Source organism: Tetrao urogallus (genome assembly GCF_951394365.1).
Source record: "Tetrao urogallus genome assembly, chromosome: 2".
Taxonomy (NCBI): Eukaryota; Metazoa; Chordata; class Aves; order Galliformes; family Phasianidae; genus Tetrao; species Tetrao urogallus.
Genome location: NC_136814.1, coordinates 4,513,779 through 4,538,951, shown reverse-complemented (window position 1 = coordinate 4,538,951; position 25,173 = coordinate 4,513,779). Strand labels below are relative to the sequence as shown.

General features: G+C 55.2%; 2 protein-coding genes across 2 annotated transcripts; one reads left to right on the top strand and one right to left on the bottom strand.

Annotated features, from left to right (window-relative positions):
• Positions 1-315: 315 nt before the first annotated feature.
• Positions 316-13,145, bottom strand: KLC4 (kinesin light chain 4; the record flags this gene model as incomplete). The annotated part of the gene is made up of 15 exons (XM_079532660.1): positions 316-405; positions 477-534; positions 622-746; positions 6,740-6,889; positions 7,571-7,679; positions 7,761-7,828; positions 9,595-9,647; positions 10,136-10,235; positions 10,390-10,563; positions 10,886-10,987; positions 11,391-11,478; positions 11,787-12,012; positions 12,099-12,177; positions 12,491-12,721; positions 12,897-13,145. The coding sequence occupies 15 exons, from the start codon at positions 13,143-13,145 to the stop codon at positions 316-318; spliced, it is 1,902 nt and encodes a 633-aa protein (XP_079388786.1).
• Positions 13,146-22,494: 9,349 nt separating this feature from the next.
• Positions 22,495-24,147, top strand: MRPL2 (mitochondrial ribosomal protein L2). Its single transcript, XM_079550730.1, has 6 exons — positions 22,495-22,595; positions 22,672-22,795; positions 23,277-23,392; positions 23,470-23,580; positions 23,759-23,832; positions 23,910-24,147. The coding sequence occupies exons 1-6, from the start codon at positions 22,523-22,525 to the stop codon at positions 24,117-24,119; spliced, it is 708 nt and encodes a 235-aa protein (XP_079406856.1). The 5' UTR covers positions 22,495-22,522; the 3' UTR covers positions 24,120-24,147.
• Positions 24,148-25,173: the final 1,026 nt, after the last annotated feature.

The following is a 25,173-nucleotide window of genomic DNA, read 5'->3' as shown; positions in this document are numbered from 1 at the left end:
GCCGGGCGGTGCTGCGGTCCGGGCGCCCCCGGGTGCGGCGGTCCGGGCGGCGGGGGTGAGCGGCGGTGCTCCGGGTGCGGCGCCGTGAGCCGGTGATGGCCCGCACCCCCCTACCCGCCCGGCCCCCGCTCGCTCGGGACAGGAGCACGCGTGCGGGCTGCGCTTCCCAAACTAGCTAGGGGCTCCCCCGGCCCGGGGTGGGGCGGCAAAGGGCGGCCCGAGAGCCCGCGGTGAGGAGAACGGAGCGGTGGAGGTGGGGAGGGGGCCGGGCGCTGCCCCACGCAGCGCAAAGCTGCGGCAAGTTGCCGCGGGCGCTCAGTTGGAAGCGAGCAGGGAGCTGTGCGAGGAGAGATCCATGCTGCTGGCGCTGAGGCCTCTGCTCTCTGCGCGGAGCCCTTGGGTACCCTGAAAAACACGGCGTGTGTCAGCACGGGCCCCCAGCGCCAGGCCCCCCCAGCTCCTGCTCCGCCGCTCACCTCGAACGAAGCATCGCTAGACTTGTGCAGGTAGTTTAGCGAGGCGGCTCGCTTCATGCTACGAGAAAGCAGAGAAGAGGGGTCGTCTGACGCCCGATCCCGCAGCGGCACCGCGGCCCGGCAGGACCCAGGCCGTAGCCCCTACCTGGTGTTCCTGGGCTCCAGGGGCCCGTTGCCCTGCAGCTTCTTGACCAACATCTCGCTGCTCCGCCGGATCACATCCCGGATTTTCCCCAGGGAGCTGCTGCGCTGGAGGGTACCGCTGCCGTCCTGGAGACGGAGACACAAGCCAGGGGGCGAGGACTGAGCAGCACAAAGAAAGCTCGAGCGTGCTGTGAACCAGGCCGCACCAGGCAGCCCTGGCCCTGTTCCGTCTCCTACGGCTCAGCTGGCAGCTATGAGGAGGTCCGAGCAGGTGCTGGTGGGAATCCCCACGCTGAGGGATACTTTTGGTTGGGCCAGGATGTGCTGCTGGGTCGTTTGCCTCAAAGACTCTCTTCCTAGTATGGAGACCAGGCCCAACTCCCCTCCTTCTCTCTCCACCAGTGCCATTCTCTCTCTCCATGCAGTGTTCATCCTGCTCCAGCTTGCTGGTTTCACAGCTACACTCGTGTCAGGCAGCACCACTCTGCGCACCACACTCACTCAGCCCACCTTGGAAGCCCCCCCAAGACTCTCTCAATGATCTCTGTAGTTGCTGAGCAGTGCAGGCAGCTCCACTCCACGGGGGACGCGCTCCTCTGTCTGTCTGCTGTTGGGGCCCCTTACGGGGCACTCAGCCCATGCCAGGCTCCAGCCCATCTGGATTTGCTCCACACATACAGAGCACATGCTGCCAGTATGAGGCCACCTTGTACCACCATCACCAAACTCTGCTGCATAGCCAGGAACCTCCTTAAGGAGGGTTGCAACATCACTGCTGATGAGGGACTGCTTTTGCTCTTATGATCTGCTAACAGCAGTCTTCCTGGGTGCCAGTCCTATTGGCCTCAAGGGCTGCCTCTCCCGACACAAGGAGGCAGTAAGAAAATGGAGGTAAGGCACCACCAAAGCCCTCTGCTCTTTATGAGCAAGTGTGATACCCTTACATAGTCTCCATGAGCAGAATGCCCCCTGGCCTCGGCCAGCAGCAGCCAGAGCCCCAGGATTGTTTGTGCAGCTCTGCAGGCTCTGCCTTAAGGCCCCTCCTGCTCTTTCCCAGGTTTCCAGGAATCACCCTGGCACCAGGGAAACACTTCCCTGCTCTGGTTACCCAATGCTGATCCAGCCCTAGACCCCCCCCTACCAGGTGAACAGGATGTTTCCTAACAGCAACCCTTTCTCCTGATTCTGGTCCCATCTGTTCCTGGATAAACCAAATGAGCCTCTTTGTGGTAATGAGCAAAGGGCTTCCAAACTAGGATCTGTGTGCTGTTGCAGCAAGGCACCCACGCACCAGGAATGCAGAAAGCACCATCAGCATTAGCAAGGCAAGCATTCAGCTCCTCCAGCAGGCATCCTAGGTGGGTTTTAGAAGAGCCGGCCATCAGCATGGCACTACCAAAGTAGGGGATGGGGAAGAAGCAAAAGAGCCCTGCCACCAGTAGCCCCTGTGCTACCACCCTCCTGGCAGGGTACCGTCATGTCAAGCTCTGTTCTTTTTGCCAGGACGCAGCAGCCAGAGGTAGAAAAGGGAGCAATGCTGGGGCAGTGGAGCAGGACCATGGTACAGAGGCAGCAAGAAGCTGCCCAGGACCCAAATAAGCTCTACAGTCAGGAGTGGTGAACAGAGCCACACTTGCCCAGCTACAGTGATGCAGGCTAACTGCAGCTCAATGCCAGAACCGAGTTCTGCTGCGTGCTGGATTAAAAATAGCCTTCTTTCTCTCCCCACTCCCTCTTCTGCAGGTTATTTTTAACCCAGAACATGGAAGGCACTTGGTTTACCGCAGAGCACCCACCTCACTGCACCCACCAGGACGAGAGCACTCAAAGCACTAGCAGCAGCTTCAGCACTGAGTCACTCTCCTCTGCACACTCGTGCCGTCTGCTTCATGGAGGCAAAGGACTCAGGCAGGATTTAAGAGCATGCAAAGCTCAGCACCAGAGGACACAGTGGGGTATTTTTCTGGCTAATGAAAACAGCAGTTGAGAAAGAACCAACCTCAGATGCTCCACGTCAGCCCTACAGTGTGACTGCAGAGCTACGGTTGGAAGCAACCCCAGTTTGAAGCAGGGAGCCGAGTCCTGCCCCGATGCTCAGCCCAGAAGAGATGCGCCCACACCGTCCACGCAGCAGCACATGCCCCTGCATACACACAGACACTGAGCACCCACACCTGATCCAGCAGCATTTTGCCCCCACCGCCCCAGGGCTGACCAATGCTGGCCTACAAAGCATGGAAAGAAGCACAGGGCAGCGGTTCAGGTCTGTCTCCCTTTAATCACAGGTACAGTTGTTACAGCACCAGGTCCATGGCAGGCAAAGCAGAGGCAGGTGGTGCTGAGGCCTGAACTCTGGGGACTCACCACGCTCCAACACCATGGAGCAGCAGCAGGAGAGAGGGGCAGGGAAGGCACGGCCCTAGAGCCCTAAGCCCCTAGATCTCCTTTCAGCAAGCACCAGTTCCCAGGAGAGCAGTATGCAAATGCCCCGAGGCCTCTGCATCACCGCAGGAAAGCCAGGTCCAGACAGACACAAGCACATTTATTATTACAGCCTACCAGATGACTAGCATGAGAGAAACTACCTACTTAAATAAATAAGGGAGGGGGGGAATCCTGCGCTGGCCTGTGGGCTCTGTCCTGCTGCCTGCAGCCTCCCCAGGCTCGCCTCTTATAGGAGGTAGGATGAAGGTCTGCATCTGAGGGCATGAGGCTCAAGGCCTTAGGAAACATCCCCTTCTTCAGCAGTGACTGACAGCACTCTGGTGGAGTCCCATCACAGGCACTGAGCCACCCTCACGAAGCCCAGGGCAGCACTGCCTCCCTGGGAGCAACAGAGTGACAATCCTGCCCTCTACATGAGGAAGGACAGCAAGTCACAACCCCAAGGGCCACACCTCGTAAGCCACGTCCTGTGTTCAACAACTCCTCCCTCAGCAACGTGGCCTGTTCTTCCCTGGAAAGCCTTACCTCCTGCACAAATCCCTCTTCAGCCAGCTCACCTCCCACTCATGCTTGGAACTCACCAAGCCCCAGCTCTTCCTTTCCTCACACCCTTCTCTGCACCTCCTTTTTCTCTCACCTGCTCTACTTCAAACCAAGCTGTTCTCCATCCCAACCACTTCTAACTGATCACAGAAGAGTTCTGCTCTCCTCCCACCCTTCTTCCCTCTGCCTCCAAGAAACAGCATATAGCTTCACCCTCACCTCTTCTTCTCTCAGGGCACACAACCAACGACCCTGGAGCAACAGGCAGCCGATAACACCACCAAGCAAGAAACTCAGTATCAGTTCAGGAGTTGGCAACAATGCGCCCTTGCACGTCCCTGTCTGATGCACAGCCCTTGACTGTTACTCCCAATCCCAGCTCAGATGTGCAGTAGCTATGGGCCACCCTCCATCCCCATGCCCTGCAGAGATCCACGTGCTGGCCCTAAGCTGCAGAGCTCAGCAGGAGGAGGAGAGCAAGAGGGAGGCTGCCCTGTGCTGCAGGTAGAGCCCAACTCATTGGTGGTCAGCGCAGGTTCACTACAGGGCACTAACATCAGCTATGCCTACAGGGAAGAAAATAACTGGGCACACAACAGTCCTGCCAAGGCTGGGCCTCTGTGTCCCTAAACAGCCCTCCCATCTTCACACCTCCATCCTGGCCTCTGCAGAGATGGAGGGAACAAGCTATGAGGGTTCAGGATGCCTAATGATGGTGAAGTCAATACACCTGAAGACAATCCCCTGCAGGCTTGGTCCCCAGAGCTGTGCAAGGGCAGGCTGGGAGGTGAGGGCACACAAGGGGATGGTGGCCCACCACCCTGACCAGGGGGGAGCAGGCAGCTCCATGCAGATTCCTCCTGCTCTTGCTGGCCATGGGACTGGAACGAGGCCCCAGGCACTCCTCTGCAGGTGCTGTGGTGCCCTCACGCGCCGGGAGGGTTGGGGGACTGGCGTGGAGTCCTTGCCGAGGAAGGAGGGATGGTGTGGAGGATAAAGTTGGAAGATACAACACAAACATCCAGGTGATTGATTGCGGTGGAGGGGAAAGAGGGAGTCTCGGGAGGCATTTAAGCCTAGTGCACAGAAAGGAGAAAGACAAAGTTTACAAGCCCATGAGGTTGCAGGCAGTCCAGGGAGCTGGTGGGTCAGGTCCCAGGCTGCATGCAGTGACCATGGGCCACTTTTAGGTGGGGAGGGACGGTGGTGAAGCTAAATTAGCAAGCTCATATTTTAACTGGGCCACAAATAGAGCTTCAGAGTTTCTAGAGCTACCCTGGGCAGCAGGGTACAGTCACTGGTGTTCTTGGGGCATCCAGAGCTATTTCTGCAGCAGCTGGTAGCTAAAGGAATGGTAACAGAGGTGGGCCTGGGCACTACAACCCAAGATCTCCACAGCAGTGCAAGGAACAACTGACTGTGACAGAAGAGGGAGCTGCCCCAGCCTTCTCCAGGGGGGAGCTGCAGGGTGCTGGCTGGGCAGAGGGAGCTGGCTGTGTGTGCAGCCAGCTAGGAAGAGTGGTGTCAAGCACCACATGACAGCAGCCATATCCCTAGGGTGCTGAGTTAGCCCCCCCAAACCCCTTCCATACAGCTGACTGTGGGCAGCCCTGACAAGCCCCTTGGGAAAGAATCGTAGGTGCAGGGGATATCCCCATCTGTTGGGTCAAGGCTGTAGGAGAGGGTGACACTGTCTGCTTGCCTTCAGCTGATAGCTCAGAGGCCAGCAGCAAGGCCTATGCTGCATTGCAGAAAGCAATCAGCCAATGCCAACCACAGCCAGGAGGTGCTGCAGTCACCAACCAGGTCAGGGACTGGGTGATCCCAATCCAATGATGCAGCCCTCCTTCCTCCACTCTCCCCCCTCTACTAACAGGGAACATGAGGGCCAGGACTAAGACCCTCTTCACCCTTGAAGATGAATAGCTGAGACAAAGAACAGCCTTGCATCTGGAGGAGCTGCTGGGCCCCTTCAAAGCTCAGCTCCCCAGGCCCTCTCCAGCCACCTTCGGGGTACAATCCACAATCAAGAGAGCCAGGCTTTAGGTTTGGATGTTGAGGGGCTGTCATGGCAACAGGGAAGAGGAAGAAAGAAGGGGAACAGCTCATGCGGGTGAGAATGGCCACGTGGGGAAGGGTTAGTGACAGCAGATGTGAGGGGGAGTAGAGGATTCATGCTCAGTGCATCGCTTATGCCAGGCTGCAGCCAGCCCTAGGTGCCAGCTACACTACACTCTCAGCCAGAGTCTGCAGGAAGAATGGTAAGCATTAACAGCTCCAGCAGCCCTCAAGCCAAGCATCCACCAGCACCATGCTCACTTGTTGCCTCTTCTCCATCCTCCTCCTTGAAGAAACCACCTGTCCCAGACCTGGACCGCTACCTTCCTCCAAACTCAGTACCAGTGACCACAGTGCCCTTCAGTCTCAGGGCAAGAACAGTAAGCTTGGGTCACCCTGAATGAGCCTCAGCTAACAGCAGCCTCTTTTGACACTGCCGGTCAGCCCAGCCAGGCATCCCAAGAAAACCTGCCTTTTCCAACCCCTGTTTGACCACAGCCCACAGGAGGGGCACGAGACCACAAGAGGACTGTAAAGGTGTTGGCTGTGGACTATTTCCTTACATTGCAGACACAATCACAGCCCCACCAAACACACGCGCGCACACACACACACACACACACACACACACACACCTCCCCAGACCCAGCATCACTTGTGGTGCGCTGCAGGACAGAAAGGCAAGTTGCTCACAGAGGCTGTGTGGGCCTGAGATGGGGCTGACACTCAGCCACAGCCTCAAGAGGAGAGCAGCAGGGAGAGGTGTTAATAAGGTCGCCAAGGCTAAGATTAAGGGCAGGCCAGGACCAGCTCATGCTGTGCACTGCCAGGAACTGGAAGCCCCCTAGAAGTGAGAACTCTTCAGAGTGCCTGGCCTGTACACGACAAGCCAGGCCCAGACGCGCACCTTTGTGGGCTGGCTCATGCCAAGAAAGAGGAGAAGGAAGTATGCAGGGAACAAATGGAGGTAGACAAGGATGCCACGACAGGCCACGCGGGGAGAGCCCTGAGCCAGGCTGTCCCTTCCCTCCAGCAGCCAGCTGAGGCCATTCTTGATGGTGTCTTGTACTTACCCCGCTCCATTCCACGCCCATACTCACTTCCTCGCTACCGTCTGTGGCATTCTCGTACTTGACGCTGCCACCCAGGCTCCGACGTCTCTCTGTGCCATCACCCTCCTTCAGGATCTCCACCACCTTCGTCTGGTTGATTGGGTCAATGCCCTGCAAATAGAAAGGAATAAGGAAGCACCAGACTTTGCTCTTCAATGCTGTTATCTGCCTGGTCCTTCTCCCTCTCTCAGTCATCGTCCCATCACAGCCAGAATTCTCCCAAACAAGAAGGACAAGGAGCCAAACAGCATCCTGAATTCAGTAGCTCTTGTTCAGGGAATGCCTTATAAGCTATATGCCACCCTGAGTGACAAGAGCTTGCTGCCTCAAAAAGCTGACGGCCTTTTTTTTCCCCCCTTCATGTTTTGATGCGTGAAGCTTTTTGCTGTCCCTCACTCTTTGTGCTGGGTACTTACACCACAGGTTTCCCAGTACAGGAGCTGTAATTCCTGGACAAATTAGTAGGAAGAACACACCTCACCAAGTGCAGACTCCACTCAGCTGACAAAGCTTCATAGCCCTAACACAGCTGTATTTCTACACACATACACACACCCCAACAGATGCTCCATCTATACATACATACACCAGTGCAATCCCACACATGCAAACACAAGCGTACCCCCTGCACAAATGAAACCTCAACCACTGAGCCGTTCCAGGGAATACAAGTCACAGACAGGCTGCAAGGCATAGCACAACCCTCATCGCTGGCAGGGCAACGCCACAGCCTGCTAGCCCCGAGTCCCACAGCATCCTCCCACCCACCAGGGAAGGTCCGTGGGGGCTTACCTGCCTCCGAGAGCGAACTGCACACTCCTCCAAGGTCTCCGCCGCCTCAAGCTTGCCCTGGCGCCGGTACAGCGCACCCAGGTTCCTCAGAGTGGTGTTCACAGTTGGGCTATGGGAACAAGCAGCAGGTGAGTGGGAGCCCTGGGGACGCCTCACCCACTGCCTAGAGCTGCCCACAAACCTCTCTTACCTGCTAACCTTGCAGGCCTTGTACCAGCCACCATACTCGGCGTAGGGAGCACTGTCTCTGTGCTTGCTCTGTTGGGTGAAAAGACTGCTGTTAGCCACCCCCTGGCCTGTGCTCTCACACTGGCACCAGGGTCAAGTCCAAGGCTGTACCCTCACACCAGCCCAGCCTCTGAAAACACAACACACAAGTGTTGCAATGAAGTCCCAGCAGGTTCCTAGAGAGAAAGGTCAAAACCTTTTTGCTGCAAATGATTTGAGACAAGACGACGTGATGCCCTACCTCCAGCAAAGAGCCTGTTCCCATCTCCTTGCCCCTTCTGTGGTACCAAAGGTAGCAAGGACAACAAAGCTCAAAAGCAGTGGCTGGAAGTACATGGCACTCCCGACACTGGCATGCAAAATGTTAAAATGCTTTACCAAAACCTACAAATTCCATAGCTTCTGCACCATAAAACTGGTCCTGCCTCTGCCAGGAACAGCAGCTCCACAGCTGTGCATTCCCTCTGACAATCGTCCCAGCCTGGAAGAAACTGCCCTTGCAGGGATCACTTTCCTTACAAAGCCCCACTGCAGTTCTTGGATCGTTATCCCACACGCAGGTGCTTTCCCAAGCCAGAGTCACACTTGGGTTTCTTTGCATCAGAGCCTGGGTGAGCACAGGGTTAGAAGCACTCAGGACTCAAAACCAAGGTGACCAAAACCAAAGGGAAGGCTGCTGAGTGCCTGTCAGTGGGAAGGGAGCCTAGAGTCAAGGTCTGCAGTCACCAACACCCAGCTAGGAAGACCACATCAGATCTGTTATGCCACTGAACCTGGGCAGCTGCCTAGAGACAGCCATCTCAGGGGCAGGAAAAGCAGCTCAATTCTTGCCCAGGCTGCAAAATTAATTAAATTTCCAGCTGTAGATCTGTCCTACAAGGCTGGACTTCCAGGCCTGCTCTACAGGCCTGGGAGAGAAGGGGACAGTATAGTTTCAATGGGCCTGGTTTGGACAGCAAATTTAGACAAGGATTATTTCCCAAAGGCATTCTGTTCTCTCACCCCTGCTGCAAAGCTTGTGTTAACTGGAGCATAGCTCCACACTGCAACAGTCTGCTCATGATGTTGTACTTCTCTAAAGACACCATCAGAAAGAAGTTTCTCAACTCCAGAGTAAGAAGGCGAGCCTGGGCCCCACTCCACCCAATTTCTCTTGCAATGTGGTACAGCCAGTACGTTTTTTTGTAGTAGCGGCCATTCACTCTGCTGTTTCGTCCTCCTGGCAAAAAAGCAAACTCAACTCTGCTGCGTTTATCAGCTGCAACAGAAAGCCTCTCTGCCAAATCCAAGGCCCTCATTCAGAGGCCAGTTAAGACATCGAGCAGCTAGAAACCTGTTCGGAGTTCTTTTCCATATGGTTCGGACCTGCCTGCTAAGCAAGGTGACAACAGTAGTGTGTTCTTAACCCACTTCCAGGCAGCCTCAAGATGTGCTCTGGGTACTGGCAGCACCAAAACCCTGCAGCACAACTCTGTCATCAACCATCTTCCATCATCTGCTTGCCTTAGAGGTTTCACTAAAACGGAGAGCATGCAGCCATTGTTGAGGTGCTGAATAACTCCCCACTCCAAGTAAAATATCAGGTCCTCTGATGGGCCTCCATTCCTCAGTGCCCCAATGAATGACCATACCTCCCCAATTCCACACCCCACTCCTTTATCAGTGGCCACAACAGCTCTTCAGACTGCAGAAAGGAAAGTCTGGTTGTGATACGAGGGCATCAAAACCCCAGGATCTCCTTCCCCTGTCGGGGCTCTTGCTTCTGTCAAGAGGCTGCACCGCGAGCGCAGACTCACCTTGCTCATCTCCTCTCTCTCCTCTGCATGCATCCAGATTGGCTTGTGTTCTTCTGTGTGGGGAAAAAATGAAAGACAGCTCCACTCACCGATTTATCTGTTACTCTGCCACTTCCACTACTGCTCTGCTCTCTGCACAGCCCAGCACCATCTCCAAAGCCAGCAGCTCATCACAGAGCTTCCAGGCACTGGCTACAGCCACAAGAAAGGCAACTGACACTGCAAGCGCAAAGCATAGGAAAGAGGGAACAAGTTCTTCCCCTGCCTGTGTCAGAACTACAGGAGAAACTTCAACTCATGCCTGAGAAGCACTACGCTCTTCTTCCCTGTTAAGCCACAGCTGCTTGCCAACCTAGCAGACTGAAAGCTAGAGCTCGCTAAGACTCCTTCTGAAAGAAGTGAAGCAGCATAACAAGCTAGAATGGCAGTGTCTCGAGGCCTGCCCAAAAAACAAGGGCTCTGCAAGGTATCCCATCTCTCTACCACGCGGGTGGGGGAAGAGCAAACTGTTCACTCTTGCCCCAGTAGAGTGTGTACAAACCATCCACAGAGCCGAACTCCTTCACGTGAGCACGGGTAAGGATCTCCTTGTACAGCACCTCTGCATTACTGTATTTGCCTTGCTTCAAGTAACAGGAGGCCTGCAACCAAGAAAACAGCTCCAATCCCACCGGGCAACACAAATTAACCCTCCCCACTTCTCCCAGCTATCTCCCTGTTTCCTCCAGACACCAAGCAGTGTGTCTACTACGACACCACCACCCATTCCCACATGGCCTCTTCCCAGGGTCTCACCAGGTTGTTCTTGGTCTTGGCTACATTGGGATCATCAGGACCCAGGCAGCTCTCATAGATCTCTAGGGCCCTGCAGTAATAGTACTCCACCTCCTCATATTTGCCTTGGTTCTGGCACAGCAGGGCCAGATTGTTCAGTTGCTTGGCCACATCAGGATGGTCTTTGCCTAGGACCTGGATACACAGAAGTCACAAGACAACAATACTTAAATTGAAACGAACATCTGGGGGACATTTAAGCAGCTCCAGCCCAACCCAGAGGGCATCCACTCGTCAGCCAGGAGCAAAGGACTACAGAGGTTAAGTGGAAAAATTCTAGCTCCCACCTCCCATCAGGCCTTTCTAAACACTGCAAACACTGGAGGGACAAGAAAAGCGGTGGCACAATCAGCAGCTGAAGAGACTAGGTGGGTCCTGGATCTTTCAGGTACAGTAAGGTAGGGAAAGAAAACCAGAAGGTTGAGCTGGAAGGAAGGAGAGCATATGAGACCAGTACCTTCTCACGGATCTCCAGGGCTCGCTTACAAAGTGGCTCTGCTTCTTTGTACTTCCCTCTCTTGCCATAGAGAACAGCCAGATTGTTCAAAGTTGCAGCCACCTGCATAGATATAAGTCTCTCTGTGAAACAAAGCCAAATTCAGTGGGACCAACCTGGGGAGTAAGCAGCAGTAACTGTCCCATTCTTTCACCCCTGCAGTACAGATGCTTCTGTAGATAAAGAGGTCCAGAGGCAGAAAGTTATCTTGCCTACACAGCAGAATCCCAGAGGTGCCATCTCCTGATTGGCCATACTGAACAAGACAGCAGAAAATATGACACAGTGCCCTCATAATACCATGTAAACAGCACCCCAGCCATCACAGGGCACACTGCTATCCCTGGCAGCCCAGCACCAAGGGGCCAGGTTGCAGACAAGTCACAGGGGAAAGGGGCACTGCACTAGCTCCAGTGGCATACACAGTGGTCGAAAGAAGTGACTAAAAGAGAAGGCAGGTACTCACTGCAGGGTGGTCTTTACCCAGGGTCTTCTCACGGATGGAGAGAGCATCATTCAAGAGATGTGCTGCCTCCTTGTATTTATTCTGATCCCTGCAGTGCAAAGCCAGTTAGTCACCTGTGTTTTGGACACCACAGCCTGTGGCAAGCAGAACCATGAGCAACACTCCTCCCTCCACAAAGATCAGCCTCCAGCAGCCCTCTCCTTTCCCCCTTCCTCAGTTTACTTATCGGGGAGTTTGGTGGTCCAAATACTTCATCTATGCAAAACCTTTTTTGAAAGGCAGATCATTGAAAGCTGGGAGAAATCCTTACCACCGGATAGGACAGAATGTGTTAACCTGGTAAACTGAAGAGGAAGAGCCCTCCTCCTGGCTCAGTCCTGCCCTCCCCACCCTCACCTGTACACCAACGCCAGGATGTTGAGCATGGTGGCCACGTCAGGGTGATCATGGCCTGATGTCTTCTCCAGGTCCTCCAGCGCCTGCTTGCAGAGCGGCACAGCCACCTCATAGCGTCCTTGTGAAGCATACTGGATGACAAGGTTGTGGAGGGTGCGCAAGCGTGCAGGAATCTCATAGCCTCCTTGCTGGGCAGCTGCTACTGCACTGCTATGCTGGTGGGGCACTGCAGGCACAGAATACACCAGGGCACATTTGGCACAGCAGGTTTGAACAGATACAGGCAGTAACTAAGCATGAGCAAGCACTCACATCCAGGACCATGTTCCTCCTCCTCGTTTGGAAACAGATCATCCAGGGAGTCCTTGGTGGAGTCACCTTCTTTCTCCTCCTGAGAAGATAGGAATCAGAGAACAACAGCTTGGGCTGACTCAGCTGCCACCAATACCCTTAACCTCTTGGTCATCCCTACTACCACCTTTCTTCCACCCAACAAAACCAAGTTTCCCCCCATCATATCTTGGCACTCTCTTCCATGTTTTACCAAAGACCCTGTCCCAGGCAGGCTTCCTCTAATTACAAGCACTGCTGTGCACTGCAGCTGGGAAGGGGTAACATCCGGAACAAGGCTGTTGCATTCAGGCAATCCTACTGGTCCAACCCCCCAACAGAAAAGGCTGCTGCTTGACAGGGCAAGGGCATACCGAAGGAGAGACATCCTCATCATACTTCTTCAGCTGGTTCATGAACTCCAGGTGTTTCTTCTCCTCCTCCAGCTGAGCCACAGTTTGTTCACTGCGCTGCAGCTTCTGCTGGGTGTTGGCAAGCTCGTCACGCAGCCACTGGTTCTCCTGGCACAGCCTCCGTACCTGAGCACGCAACTTCTGCTTCTCTGACTCCACCGCATTCAGATGGTTGGACAGTGCCATCATCACCTTGTCAAGAGTCCCAGCCACAGTCAGTATGGATGATAACCTTTTATCTCCCTCACGCACAACTGGAGACCACCCTCAGCCCAGTGCTACCCCTGCAGCTTATTGGTAACAGCCACACGCTTGCCTCCCCCTGTCAGCCCCAGGTACCACGTGGGATGGCACCAGCCATTCTCACCTGAGCTTCTCCAAGCCCCAGTTCAATCATCTCCACTGACTTGCGGAGCAGGTTGGATTTCTCATGCACAAGGTTGGCTTCTTCATCCTTCTTCAGACACTTGATGGTCTCCAGCAAGCTGTGCAGGATGGAGTTGTGTTCATTCTTGAGAGCCTCCAGCCCCTGCATCACCAGCTTGGTGTTAGAAATTATCTCCTCTTGGCTCAGTTTGTCCAGTTTCTCCTCCCTTGGGTACACCATGGTGGACATAGTCCTGGTCCTGCAGCCCTACAGAGAGAGAGAGAGCACCAAAACTTGAGGACTTCAGTGTTGTTTCAAAGAGCTATAAACAGACACAAGCATCACAGCCTCCTTCAGGAGGCAACTGGCTGCCCACATTAAGCCTTTTCACTTTGCCCTCCCTTCTTTCTCCCTTCAGCAGCACACAGGGGATGCATCTCCCTTTCTGTGGCACTGAGCACTGACAGCCAGTGCAGGTGACACATGCGGACAGGAGACAAAAAGGCTCAATTCAGAGCTGATCTCCAACACCTCCACACTCCCAACAGCAAGGAAAACTGATCTGGTTTCCATTTAGGAGCAGAGATTTGTAGTTGCCAGCTGGGATTGTGCACCTCCTACCACAAACCACTGATGCAAGGAGGCTGTCAGAGCTCAACACCTCTTCTGATTGTGGAAGAAAGGGAACAGAAAGCAGAGGGATGCCAGCTCAAGGCATTCTGCTTCCTCAAAGGCCAATCTCCCAGAAGATCATCTCTCAAGCAGGGCGGCACCAGTAGCTTTACCAGGCCAACAAAAATTCCCTGACAAAAAGCATATGCCCTGAAAATCTCAGGTCAGGCACAGAATGACCCCAGCAGCAGTAAGGGATGTAACACCACCAGCATTAACTGAATCCCATCTTTGTGGGAAAGCTTACATGCAGGAATTGCTAGATTTCCACTGCTGTCATCCTTGTGTGGGTGTCAGCTCCAAACAGCAATGGCTCTTCCAGCCTTCTTCACCCTGCTACCAGCTCAAGGACACCTCAGGTTGGCACAACTCTCTACTCCTTCCCTTTTTCCCATTCTTCCCAGACGCACAGCAGAAAAACATCAAGCTACTTGCACAAGGGCATCAAGTGATTTTTGTCTTCCTGCACTATTTGAGCTCTAGGGTGCCTAGGATTACGGAGTGTGCAGAAATGCCTCCCCAGGCAGAGTAAGAGGGAGAGCAGCACTTTTTCTTGGCAGGGTTTCTCTCCTCCCCGGCTCCACGCTCTGCCCAGGAGGATCCCCCAGCTCAGCTACCAGTGTCTTTGTGCTGAGCAACAGCGGGGTCCAGTCTTCTCCTCATCACTCCTCCAAGAGTTCCTCAAGTTGTATTACAAACTGAACTCCTCTCTGGCTCCTATTCCAGTCATGCACATCCCTGCAGAAGTGCAAACTCTCAACACCCAGCAGAGACCTTCACAGACCTCAGCAGGGCAGAAACACTGCGGTTCTTGAAGACCATTCTTACCTTAAGTACGAACTGAGTTCCTCCCCACCAAGTCCCATAGTCACAACACTGACTTGACTTTTGCTTCATCATCCAGCACCAGCCCTGCACTGTATCTCACTGCATCCTTCCCCTTTGAGCCCCTGCCACGCTCCACATGTGGTTACCCTGTGCATTCTCCATCTTATACTGAGCAGTCTCATCTGGAACGCAACATTTAGTCTTCTCAAAAGCAGACTGGGAAATGGTAAGAATGGCATGAAGTAGGTCTCTAAGATACCGGGGAACAGACTGTTGCCAATAAGTCTGATGTGAGCTGACCACCACCTAAATCCTGATTTCCAAATTGCTCAGCTACCCATTCCTAGATAATCCCATCTAGCCCAAAGTTCAACTAGCAATGTCCTTTCCCACTTTTTCATAAGACATCTGGTGGATTGATTGAGTGATTCATCTGTCCCTGTTTACTGGATTAGCCATGAAATGCTGACAGTTTCCAGGAAGCACTGCTGCATCCTTTTAGGGAGGGTCAGAGCTCTTGCAGCCATCTTTGTGGAGTACAATACCTCAAGCACTGGGAAGAAGTACATGTCATGGACCAGGACAGAAAGCCACCAGAGCTTGCAAGCTCTGAGACAAGACCCAGATCCATGGGAAATCAGCCTCATTAATCCCGCTGTGTGCAGAACTACTAATCAGGTGAGAAACTGCTGACCTGTGTGTTAAAACACCAGTCTCTATTCCAGCAACATCCTGTTTGTTCAGCTCTTCCAGAAGAAAAAGACTAGAGCATTCCAAAGTCCCCAGGACCAACAGAATCCTACCCCAGAACTGCAGATCCTCAAGGCATACCACTGTCATTTCCTCTTCAGTCACTGACTGTGAACACCTCTGCAGTCCCTGACTTTCTCCTTGAAGCTGATGTTCCAGGAGCACAGCCCTGCTAGGTACAACACACTCAGCACTCAGCTCCAGCCTCCTGTTGCAGGGTGGAGAGCAGACTGCCTGGGAGGTGCAAGACCTGAGAACTGCACAGGGGTTGCATGCTACCAAACACCGACAAGAGACAGCTGCAAGGAAGCCCCTTAAATACTTTTTGCGGAGCGAAGATAACCCACAAACACTGCTGGAAGATGACTTCTTATCCCTCTGAAGCGTGCATTCTTCCCTACAGAGCCTTATTTCTCACTCTCCAGAGGGCTGGTGGGTCCACAGTGTATGCACAGCCCTCGGAGAGGAAACACACTCTATGGCAACCAACGCCAAGGTCAGGCAGGCTGAGGCTGCTGCATAAGCACTCTTCCTACTCCCACACATTCAGTGAAGAGCATGCAGTGTCCTTTCTGCGGGATGAAAACGCACTCAGAGGCTCCTGCAGAGAGGAGCGGATACACCAGCATTTGCCTTTGGAAGGAGGAGTTGCAGACTAGGAGAAAGCAAGCTTTTCCAGCAAGTTCCTGGGGAGCCACGGCACCCAGCTCCTGGTTCTTCCTGCTGCCTTCCCCACAGCTCAGGGGGTGCAGCAGCTCAGGCCTCCAACCAGCACGTTTCCGCTCTACTTGGCACGTCTTCCCTACTTAAGGAGAGCTGCTAGGACTGGCCTCCCCTCCCTGCCACTGCTCTCATTTGGAGGGGTGCCGCAGGAAGGCAGGGAAGGAACATGCGTGCACTGAGCTTTGTGGCAGCCGCAGCAACCAGCTGGGAATCCACCAGCTGTCACATCCTCCTAGGCACAAACCTTCTTCCTGCATGCAAGTGCAACACCGGGGAAGCACTAAGCATCAGCAGTTTCACCAGCCCACTGCCTCCAAAAAGCACTCCCACACGCAAGAGCTTAAAGAGGAAAGAGCTCAAAACTTCCCTGCCTGTATCTCAAACCCACAACTGCTGCCACAGAGACAAGGATGCCAGACGAAACGGGTCCAAGTGAATCTGAACGATTACATCACGATGCCTAATGCTAGGAGGCTACAGAGAGCAACGAAACTGGGACCAGAGAAACCAGGGCTCAAGTACAACAGAAACAGACTTCAGGTGGGCATTACCTCTGTGCACGCCTCAACAAATTCCTTTCACCTCGCTGACTCTCTGCATGTTCCTAGACCAAGTATACGTAAGAGGCAGGGTACTGTCACAGCTTGCACAAGCGATGCTGTCAGGACAATAATTGCAGCTTCCTTCAAGCTGCAGATGGCCTGCCAGGGCTTTCTGGAGAGAAGTGAGCGCAGATTTTAGCAGCAAACTCTTCTGAAAGAGAGAGCGATCTGCAAATATGGTAATTGCAGGAAAATGACTGGGTTCTGCAAAACAGCTTCCTGTGGAAAAGAATAAGACTGATTCATGGCAAAAGCGAACAAGTTTGGGAGATAAATATCCATGGTAGCATTTTAGAAATTGAAACAGATGACTGAAAGCTTATTTTCACAATAATTATCCCGGTCTTGTGCTGTGGGATGTGCTTTTGCTGCCTAGCACAGCAAGTAAGGCTGACCTGCCTGACAGGTGCCCAAAAGGTTCTGTTGTTTCCTTTCTTTTTTTTCTGCTTTTGGTCCTCTGCCAGCTCATTGCCATTAAACAACAAAGAGCTTTTAGGACAGGGGGATGCCCACGAAGCTACAACAGATTCTCCACTCCTAAGGGATACCACACGAAAACGTGGAGCTAATACCCTGGACACCAAAAAAAATAAAATAAAAGCAGTAAAAAGCAAGCAGAGCAACAAGGCTTAACTATCACAGAGGTGGTGGTGTCACAAGCTTGTTCCATATTTTGATACCATAGCGTCAGAAAACAAACAGACCATGAGAGATGGCGACCAGCTGCACAGAGCCACCAAGGCTTCCCTGCACAACAGGGCATGCTGACGCTGCCAGGAAACTCGCACCCTTCCACAGCACTGCAGAGCCACTGTGCTCAGGGTCACCACCCCAGGGCCCCCACAGCAGAGCCTGCAGAAGGGACAAGCTGCTGCCAGGCTGCACGTCCAGCAATCAGCACTTCCAGGCTCCTCTACTGCACAGCACATAAGAGGCGCAGCATCCGAGGACTTCACAGCTACAAGCAGCTGCACACACACGTGTTAAGGCTTTAGGAACAAAGACAAGGGGAGGATGTTTTGCAAGTGGAGAGACAGATGGGTGTGCAATCAGCTTCAGGGTAGCATTAAGAGCTCCTACAAGCTGTGAATAACAGCCAGAAATTAGAGGACAAATAGCCAGAAATTAGGCAGCAAAAGTCTCATGCCTGCTGAGGTTCATGTGACGCAGAACAGGAACAGTGCCCTGTGATGCTTGCCACCAGTGCCAGCAATGCCAGGCACATCTCTCGCTCCCTTAGAGCCACTAAGAACACACTAACAGATGAGTAAGGGGTCAGCACCCTGGGAGCAACAACCCGGGGTCTATCTGAGCTGCAACCCCAGAGGCTAGAGATGCTACCTCAGCTCTGATAGGCATGAGGCTCTGCCACCACTTACCTCTGGCTTACAAGTTTTTCCACGCCAAGACCTAGAAAGGAGCACCTAAGAGCCCCATCTTCTGTCCCAAGTTGTCCCCCAACCCCAGTGTGGACACTTCCTGCACTGTAGACAGCCTCACTTTATTTTAACTTAAATGACACACAGATGATCTCACGTACACTGAACAGAATGCTGTGTTGTAACTTCCTCCCTAATTAAAGGGCCTGTGATGGGTGTTGTATTATTTCAAAGGGATGTTTTGATATCACTGATCCATCCCCCCCACTCTGATCAGGAACCTGATGGCTGTGTACAGTCAAGAATTGCTTATCTCCCAAGATGGAGATCCTACACTCTCTTCGGACTCCTAACATACAGCTTGACTATCCAGGGTAGAACAAAAAGACGACAATTCTAATCTGAAATTCTATCTGATAAACTCCTCATTGCATTTCCCTTGGCTAAGCTCCACTCCAGGACAAAGGGACCAGGCACCCTGGCACTGGACACCGACCGGGTGCCCAAGGAAAGGGAATGTAGCACACGTACCCTTTCACCAGGTCACAAGAGGACAGGGCTTCTCTGTAACACAGAAAGAGAAGCAATGCAATCGCCATCCAACAGCAGAGCTGGGAACTGAGAAAGAGCTCTCACCTATATTCTCCCGCAGCCCAAACATGGGACTCTCCTCAGCATCCACACACCTTCCTGCAGGGTTTTAAAGCCAGTCTTCGAGCACAGAAATGCTTCATCCAACCAGTTTCCCCAGGCTTTACAGTCATTTGTAACTCAGCACAAGTTGACTGTGCTGCTGGAAAGGACCCAGCCCTCCCTACGCCCTGGACAGGGACCAGGGCCAGAACTGCTTCTTTCAGCAGCAGCTGACACATGCCAGCTCCAGCAGGGTGTGAAGCACCAGGAGCTCTTCTAGATGCCAGAAGGCCTCCGTTGGGAAAGCCTGTACTAACCAGCAGGCTGTTAGAGTCCCATGGGCATGAACTAGGACTCGGGAAGCAGGCTTGCAGCTCATGTGGAAGGGCTCTCCCACAAAAATAGAACGGAGTCTTCCTTCATGCTCTTCCCCTCAGCATAAAGCATTCCTCTCTGCCCCAGAAGCTTCAGCTCCTCACCACCCTCTGATCTCTAACAGAAAATTCAATTAGCATAACCCTTCTGAAACCTGTGGCAAGGTGGTGGTAAGCTGGCTTTCTGGGCACTTGGCCACAGTGATCCAAGCTCAGAAAGGACCTGGAAGCTTCTCTTCCCCTCCTGTTTTCCTGTGCACACCTAAAAACAGTACATCAAAAGCTACCGAGGTTTGTTGTGGTTGACAGCAGATGACCAGGGTAAGCAATCCTGTGTTACTAAAGCAGGTATTCCAAAACCATACCTGCTCTGAGGGAGATGGAGAAGCTGATCTGGTTGGCTTTGTTTCAGAGCATTCCTTTCAAGATCAGAAGGGCTTACTACTTCTGCTCTTCAGCAATCACAGAATACAGACATTGGAGACAACAAAGGTACAATAAAAAGAAATAAATAGACCAGTACACTAGCAGAAAGCCAGTCTGTGCCTTCCAGCAGCTCATGCTGGGTTATTCTCCCAGCTGTCCAGGAAAACACACCTTTCACTGGGCCACTAGAACCAGAGGAATTGCAATCTTTATCACATCTACCAGCAAAACTGTGCTAGCATCTCCAGACCAGCTGCTAAGACTTTGTTTTTAAACTCTTGCTCATGTCTGCAGTGGCTCACCAAATCCACTCTGCATCTGCTGTGCAAGAGCCTATAGAGGAATACCATTAAAACCTGTTTCCGGGCTAGAGGAGACGAGAGCTAAGCAGCTGGAACAAAGCCAGGACACGCATCTCTCCCTAGCTTCAAAATCTGATTGGGAGTCTTGCTGTACAGAATACAGAGCGAGAGCCATTACCTTGCCCTGACAGCATGAAGTGGTATTAAAGCAGGCAGAATAATTCCCAGGAGTCGATGCCTCCACAGGCATCTGTCTAATCGGAGAGCCACGCGCTGGATGTGCCTCAGGAGCACAGGGACAGCCCAGCAGGCAGCTGGGAGCTGCTGTGGACCCTGACAGGCACCACAGCACCCACACCCTCTCCACTGCATACCTGGAACAGCTGCAGAGACCAGCTGACTATAGGCTATTTCCAGAAACAAACGGGTCTCAAACTGTAATGAGGCTGCCAAATCCACAGAACCAAAGTGTTACCTGCATAATAAACAAAGGATCCTGCTTACCTCTGGCTCCCTGGACCAGTTGGAGCTACGTGGCTCTTTCCTAGCAAATCAAGCCTTTATCCAACAATTCCGCCAACGTCTTGAAACGTGTCCCTCGTGCCCCCGAGATCCATTTAAGTCTCCGGTGTTAATGCTGTTGTTCCTACCTGGGCATTCCTCTGAAACAGCTGAGGAGAACACACGCTTCCTTCTCCTTCTGCCAACTGCAGCAAAGCTCAGCCATGTTTATTTACTCTGCGTCTGGGCGGGCTGGATCTTTGACCCACACGCACTGAACACCACCCTTCTTTTCGCAGAGTGGTTTTTTCCACCTCTCCACGCCGGACGAGGAGGCACCGGGAACAGAGCCCAAGGGCACTAGAGGAGACCCTAGCACGGAGCAGCTCAGGCAAAGCCAAAGGAGAGCACCAGCTGCCAGCCAGGCAGGGCTCAGGGAAGCCTCTGCTGCTGCTGCCTCTCATCATTGTGCAAATTTCTCCCGGCTGCCTGACCAGAGCACTCTGCCGCAGCACCATCCCCCAGCCCTCTCCGGTCACCTCCTAGCTGCATCTTTTCCCTCCCAGATATTTACCAGGAACTGCCCCCCTGCCCAGGGTGCAGTTCTGTTTGGGAACAGCTTTGTACGCCCTTTATTTGCGGAAGGGAGGCTCGTGTGGGAACAAGGCTCTGAAAGTTTGCGAGCCGTTGCTGTATGCTAGGGAGCTGCCTCCGTCATCATTCCTCCGGCTTTGTCTGGCAGCAGGAGGCACGCCCGCTGCATATCCTTGGGACAAGCAAACCAGGGAAATCCCTTCATCCCTCTCAAGCGCTACCACAGAGCAATTCTGCGCCTACCTGCCTAACCATAAGCTTCCCAGGAGAAAAGTTTCCGTCAGCTCTCCTCGAAATCGCAGCTCAAAGCGGTCCTTTGTTACAGGACGGCTGGGCACCCTGCCCTTCACAGTCACCAGATGGGAATCTTCCGCCCACCCCGCACCGCAGAGCAGCAGTACCTGGATGCCTGCAGCGGCTCGTCCAGTGCCGGCACTCCCGGATGCCCCAGAGCCGCGGAGAAGGACGGGCGGCGGCGATGCGCAGCTCCAGCGATGAGTGCCGCGCTGCCCCCCGTTCTAGCAGAAACGCGGGCACCAGGCGCTCAGCAGCCAACCACACTGCGGCAGGGGGAGGGGAGGAGATGCAGTCAGGCTCCAGAGGCATTACGTTGGGCGCTCTGCTGGGAGCGCAGAAAGAGCCACACACACCGAGCCCCGCGCTCCCATCTCTAGGGATCCACAGGAGCCGGCCGCCAAACTGCTCCCGAGTGCCGACCGAGTTACAAGAGGCCGAATTTCGCACGCGCACCCCCAGGGCTTCCAGCTACACCTTATACTTCCAGCTGGAGCTCCCGCATCCCTGCCTGGCATCAGCCTCACCTGTCTCACTACCGCTGCTCCAGTCCCAGGTTCTAAAGCCAAGCCGGCGGAGCCGCAGGGAACTCCCCGACCGCGCTACGGCCGTGCCCGCAGAACAGGGCGGACACGGGACGGGACCGCCGGGAGCCCGGGGTGTCAGCACCGCGCAGGGCGGGCAGGAGCTGCCGGGAAACGCTCGTTCTCCGGCTTCTTCACAGGGACGACGAACGGCACAGCACGGTCCGCGGCCGCGGAGCGCACAGCCTGCACGCGCCCCGGAGCCCCGTGGTTCTCCGCTCCCCGGCTCCCGAGGGCGAGCCGCGCACTCACACTAACGAGGCAGCGGGGCCGCAGCCGGGCTATTATTTAACCTCCGCCGAAAGCCATTCCCGGCGCTGAGGACGCGGCCTAATTATAGAGCGGCCGGCCGGCCGCAGGCCTCCCGCAGGCCCGCCCGGCCGAGGGCGCAGCTTGGCGACGAAGTCCGCTCTCGCGGTGCCGGCCTCACCCCGTCGCGGCCAGCGGCCACCGCCCGCCGGGCCCGGCCCGCGGCTCCCGCACCGCCGCCCTCGGCTCGTCCCGGCCCTCCCGGCCCGGCCACCAGCACCCGCCCGGGCCGCCCCACGCCGAGCCCACCCCGGGCCGCGCCCCAACCCGCGGCAGAGCACCGAGCCCCGCGCCGCGGCCCCGCGACCTACCTGCTCGACGCGGGGCGCTGCGGGTGCGGGGCGGGGAGGTGGGGCCCGACGACAGGGCCGCCCAGCCGCTCTCCGCCCCCCGCCGGGCGCAGCCCCTTTAAGCACGACATGGCCGCCGCCGGCCGGCTCGCTCCCGCCCTCTGCCGCATGCGCGGTGCGGGGCGCGCAAGATGGCGGCGGCGGCGGCGGCGCTGTGCCGGGCCTTTGGGGCGCTCGCGGTGTCGGCACCTCGCGCGGCCATCGCCCGGGCCCTCGTGCCGCCGCCGCCGTTTCCTCCCGGCGGGGCTCTGGCGGCCGCCCGGCGCGGGCTGTGCGGCTCCGCGCCGCTCTGCACCACGGACCCCATGTGGAAGTGCCGCGTCAAGTACACGGTGCGGCCCGTGGGCATGAAGAAGACGGGCGGCCGCGATCACACAGGTGGGAGGGCGAGGCCAGGGGACGGCGGGAGGGACGGCCGAGGGGGCGCGGCTGGAACCGCTCTCCCGGCCCGCAGGGCGCATCCGAGTGCGGGGCATCGGCGGGGGACACAAACGGCGGTACCGAATGATCGACTTCCAGCGGCTACGGTACGACGAGGGCACTGAGAAGGTCATCGCCGTCCGATACGACCCTTGCAGGCGAGTGCTGGGTCGGGCGTGCTTCGTCTGTAGCACACGGACTGCGGGGAGCTGAGGGAACCGGGGCTGTTCGGTCTGCAGAAGAGGAGGCTCAGGGCAGACCTCGTGGCTCTGCAACCCCCTGAAAGGAGGCTGTGTGAGGCGGGGTCGGCCTCTACTCGCAGGGAACGGCCATAGGACGAGAGGGGATGGCCTCACGTTGTGCCAGGGGAGGTTCGGGTTGGCTGCTAGGAACAATTCCTTCTCCAGAAGTGATTCTGCACTGACACAGCTGCCCAGGGAGCGGTGGGGTCACCTGGAGGAGTCCCAGAGCCATGGGATGTGGCACTGAGGGACGTGGGCAGTGGCACGGTGGGGTTGAACTGGGTGATCTTAGTGGGCTTTTCTGGAACTAATGATTCCGTGGTTATGGGCTGACAAATAGACTTTGTGTCCTCAGTGTTTTTTTCCAACCTTAATGAGCCTGTGATTCCATGTGCAGGTCAGCTGACATTGCCCTGGTAGCTGGTGGCAATCGGAAGCGCTGGATCATTGCCACAGAGAACATGCAGCCTGGGGACCTGATCAAGAACTCCTCACACATCGGAAGGATGGCAGGTGTGTCCCCAACCCCGGGCCAGCCCTGCCTGCAGCCTGTGAGTTGCCTCGCTCCAGCTCACAGCTTTGCCTTGCAGTGTTGGCCAAGGAAGGGGACGCCTACCCGCTGGGGGCCCTGCCTGTGGGCACGCTCATCTGCAACTTGGAGAGCCACCCTGGGAAGGGAGCGCAGTACATCCGGGCTGCCGGTGCGTCACACAGGGGGTTGCTGTCTTCTCCCTGCATTTGGGTGCAACACAGCCCTCCAGAGGGGTGGAACAGTGCTTCCTGACGATGCCCTGAGGTTTCTTCCTCAGAAAGAGGTGGCAGTGGCTTTAAGGCTTTGTCCCACTGCTCAGCACAGCTGCTTCCTCTCACCTGCTGCAGGGACCTGCGGAGTGTTGCTGAGGAAGGTAAACGGGACGGCCATCGTGCAGCTGCCCTCCAAGAGACACATGCAGGTGGGGGAGCCGTGCCATCCCCATCCTGACAACCCGGGTGCCAGCAAGGAGGCTCACAGCTCTTTTCCATCCTCCAGGTGCTGGAGACCTGCGTGGCCACAGTGGGCCGCGTGTCCAATGTCGACCACAACAAGCGGGTGATCGGAAAGGCCGGCCGCAACCGCTGGCTGGGCAAGCGCCCGCACACAGGCTTATGGCATCGCAAGGGCGGCTGGGCTGGCCGTAAGATCAAGCCGCTGCCACCCATGAAGAGCTACGTCAACTTGCCCCGCATCACAACACAGTAGTGAGGCCAGGGCCAATAAAACGTTCTGCACACCAGCGCTGTTGTGTTACCGCTGCCCTTCCTGAGGGGGAGAGATGGGTGCTGGGCCACAGACTGCTGTAGCTGTCTGGAGCCTTGGTGGGCTTGGGGCTCCACAAAATCAGGTAGTCAGACGCTCTCCTGCCTGGACACTTAGAATCATAGAATCTTATGAGTTGAAAGGGACACTTAAAGGCCATCTATTCCAACTCCCCTGCAATCTACAGCTCAATCAGGTGCTCAGAGCCCCATCCAATCCAACCTTGAGTATTTCCAAGGATGGAACTTCCACTGCAGCTCTGGGCAACCTGGGCCATTCACCACCCCTATAAAAAAATCTTTCTTCCTTGCATCCAGTCTTAACCTCTTTTTTAGTTTGAAACCATATTCCCTTTGTCGTATCACACTGTCCTAAAGCTAAAGAGTCTTTCCCCTCCTTTCTTACACCCCCTAGTCAGGTACTGAAAAGCTGCTTTCAGGTCTCCCAGAGCCTTCCCTTCTCCAGCTGCGCAGCCCAGCTCTCAGCCTGTCCTCACAGGGAGGTGTTCCATCCCTGGGCTCATTTTTGAGGCCCTCCTCTGAACGCTCTCCAACAGCTCCGTGTCTCCTGTACTGAGCACTCCCCATCTGGTCGCAGTGCTCCAGGTGAGGTCTCACAGCACAGAGCAGAGGGGCAGATCCCCTCCCTCACCCTGCTGGCCACGCTGCTTTGGATGCAGCTCAGGGTGTGGTTGGCTCTTTGGGCTGTAAGGGCACAGTGCTGGCTTACATCCAGCTGTCATCCACCACTATCGCTGGGTCTTTTTCAGCACGGCTGTGCTCCATTCTTATATCCTCATTTTGTACTGATAGTCAGGGTTGCCACAGCCTAAGAACAAGACCTTGCACTTGGCTTTGTTGAACCTCGTGGGCTTCTCCTGGGCCCCACTGCTCAGCCTGTCTAGGTCTCTGTGATGGCATCCCATCCCTTGGGTGTGTTCACCACACCACACAGCTCAGTGTCACCTGCAAACTGCCGAGGGCACTCTTGATCCCAC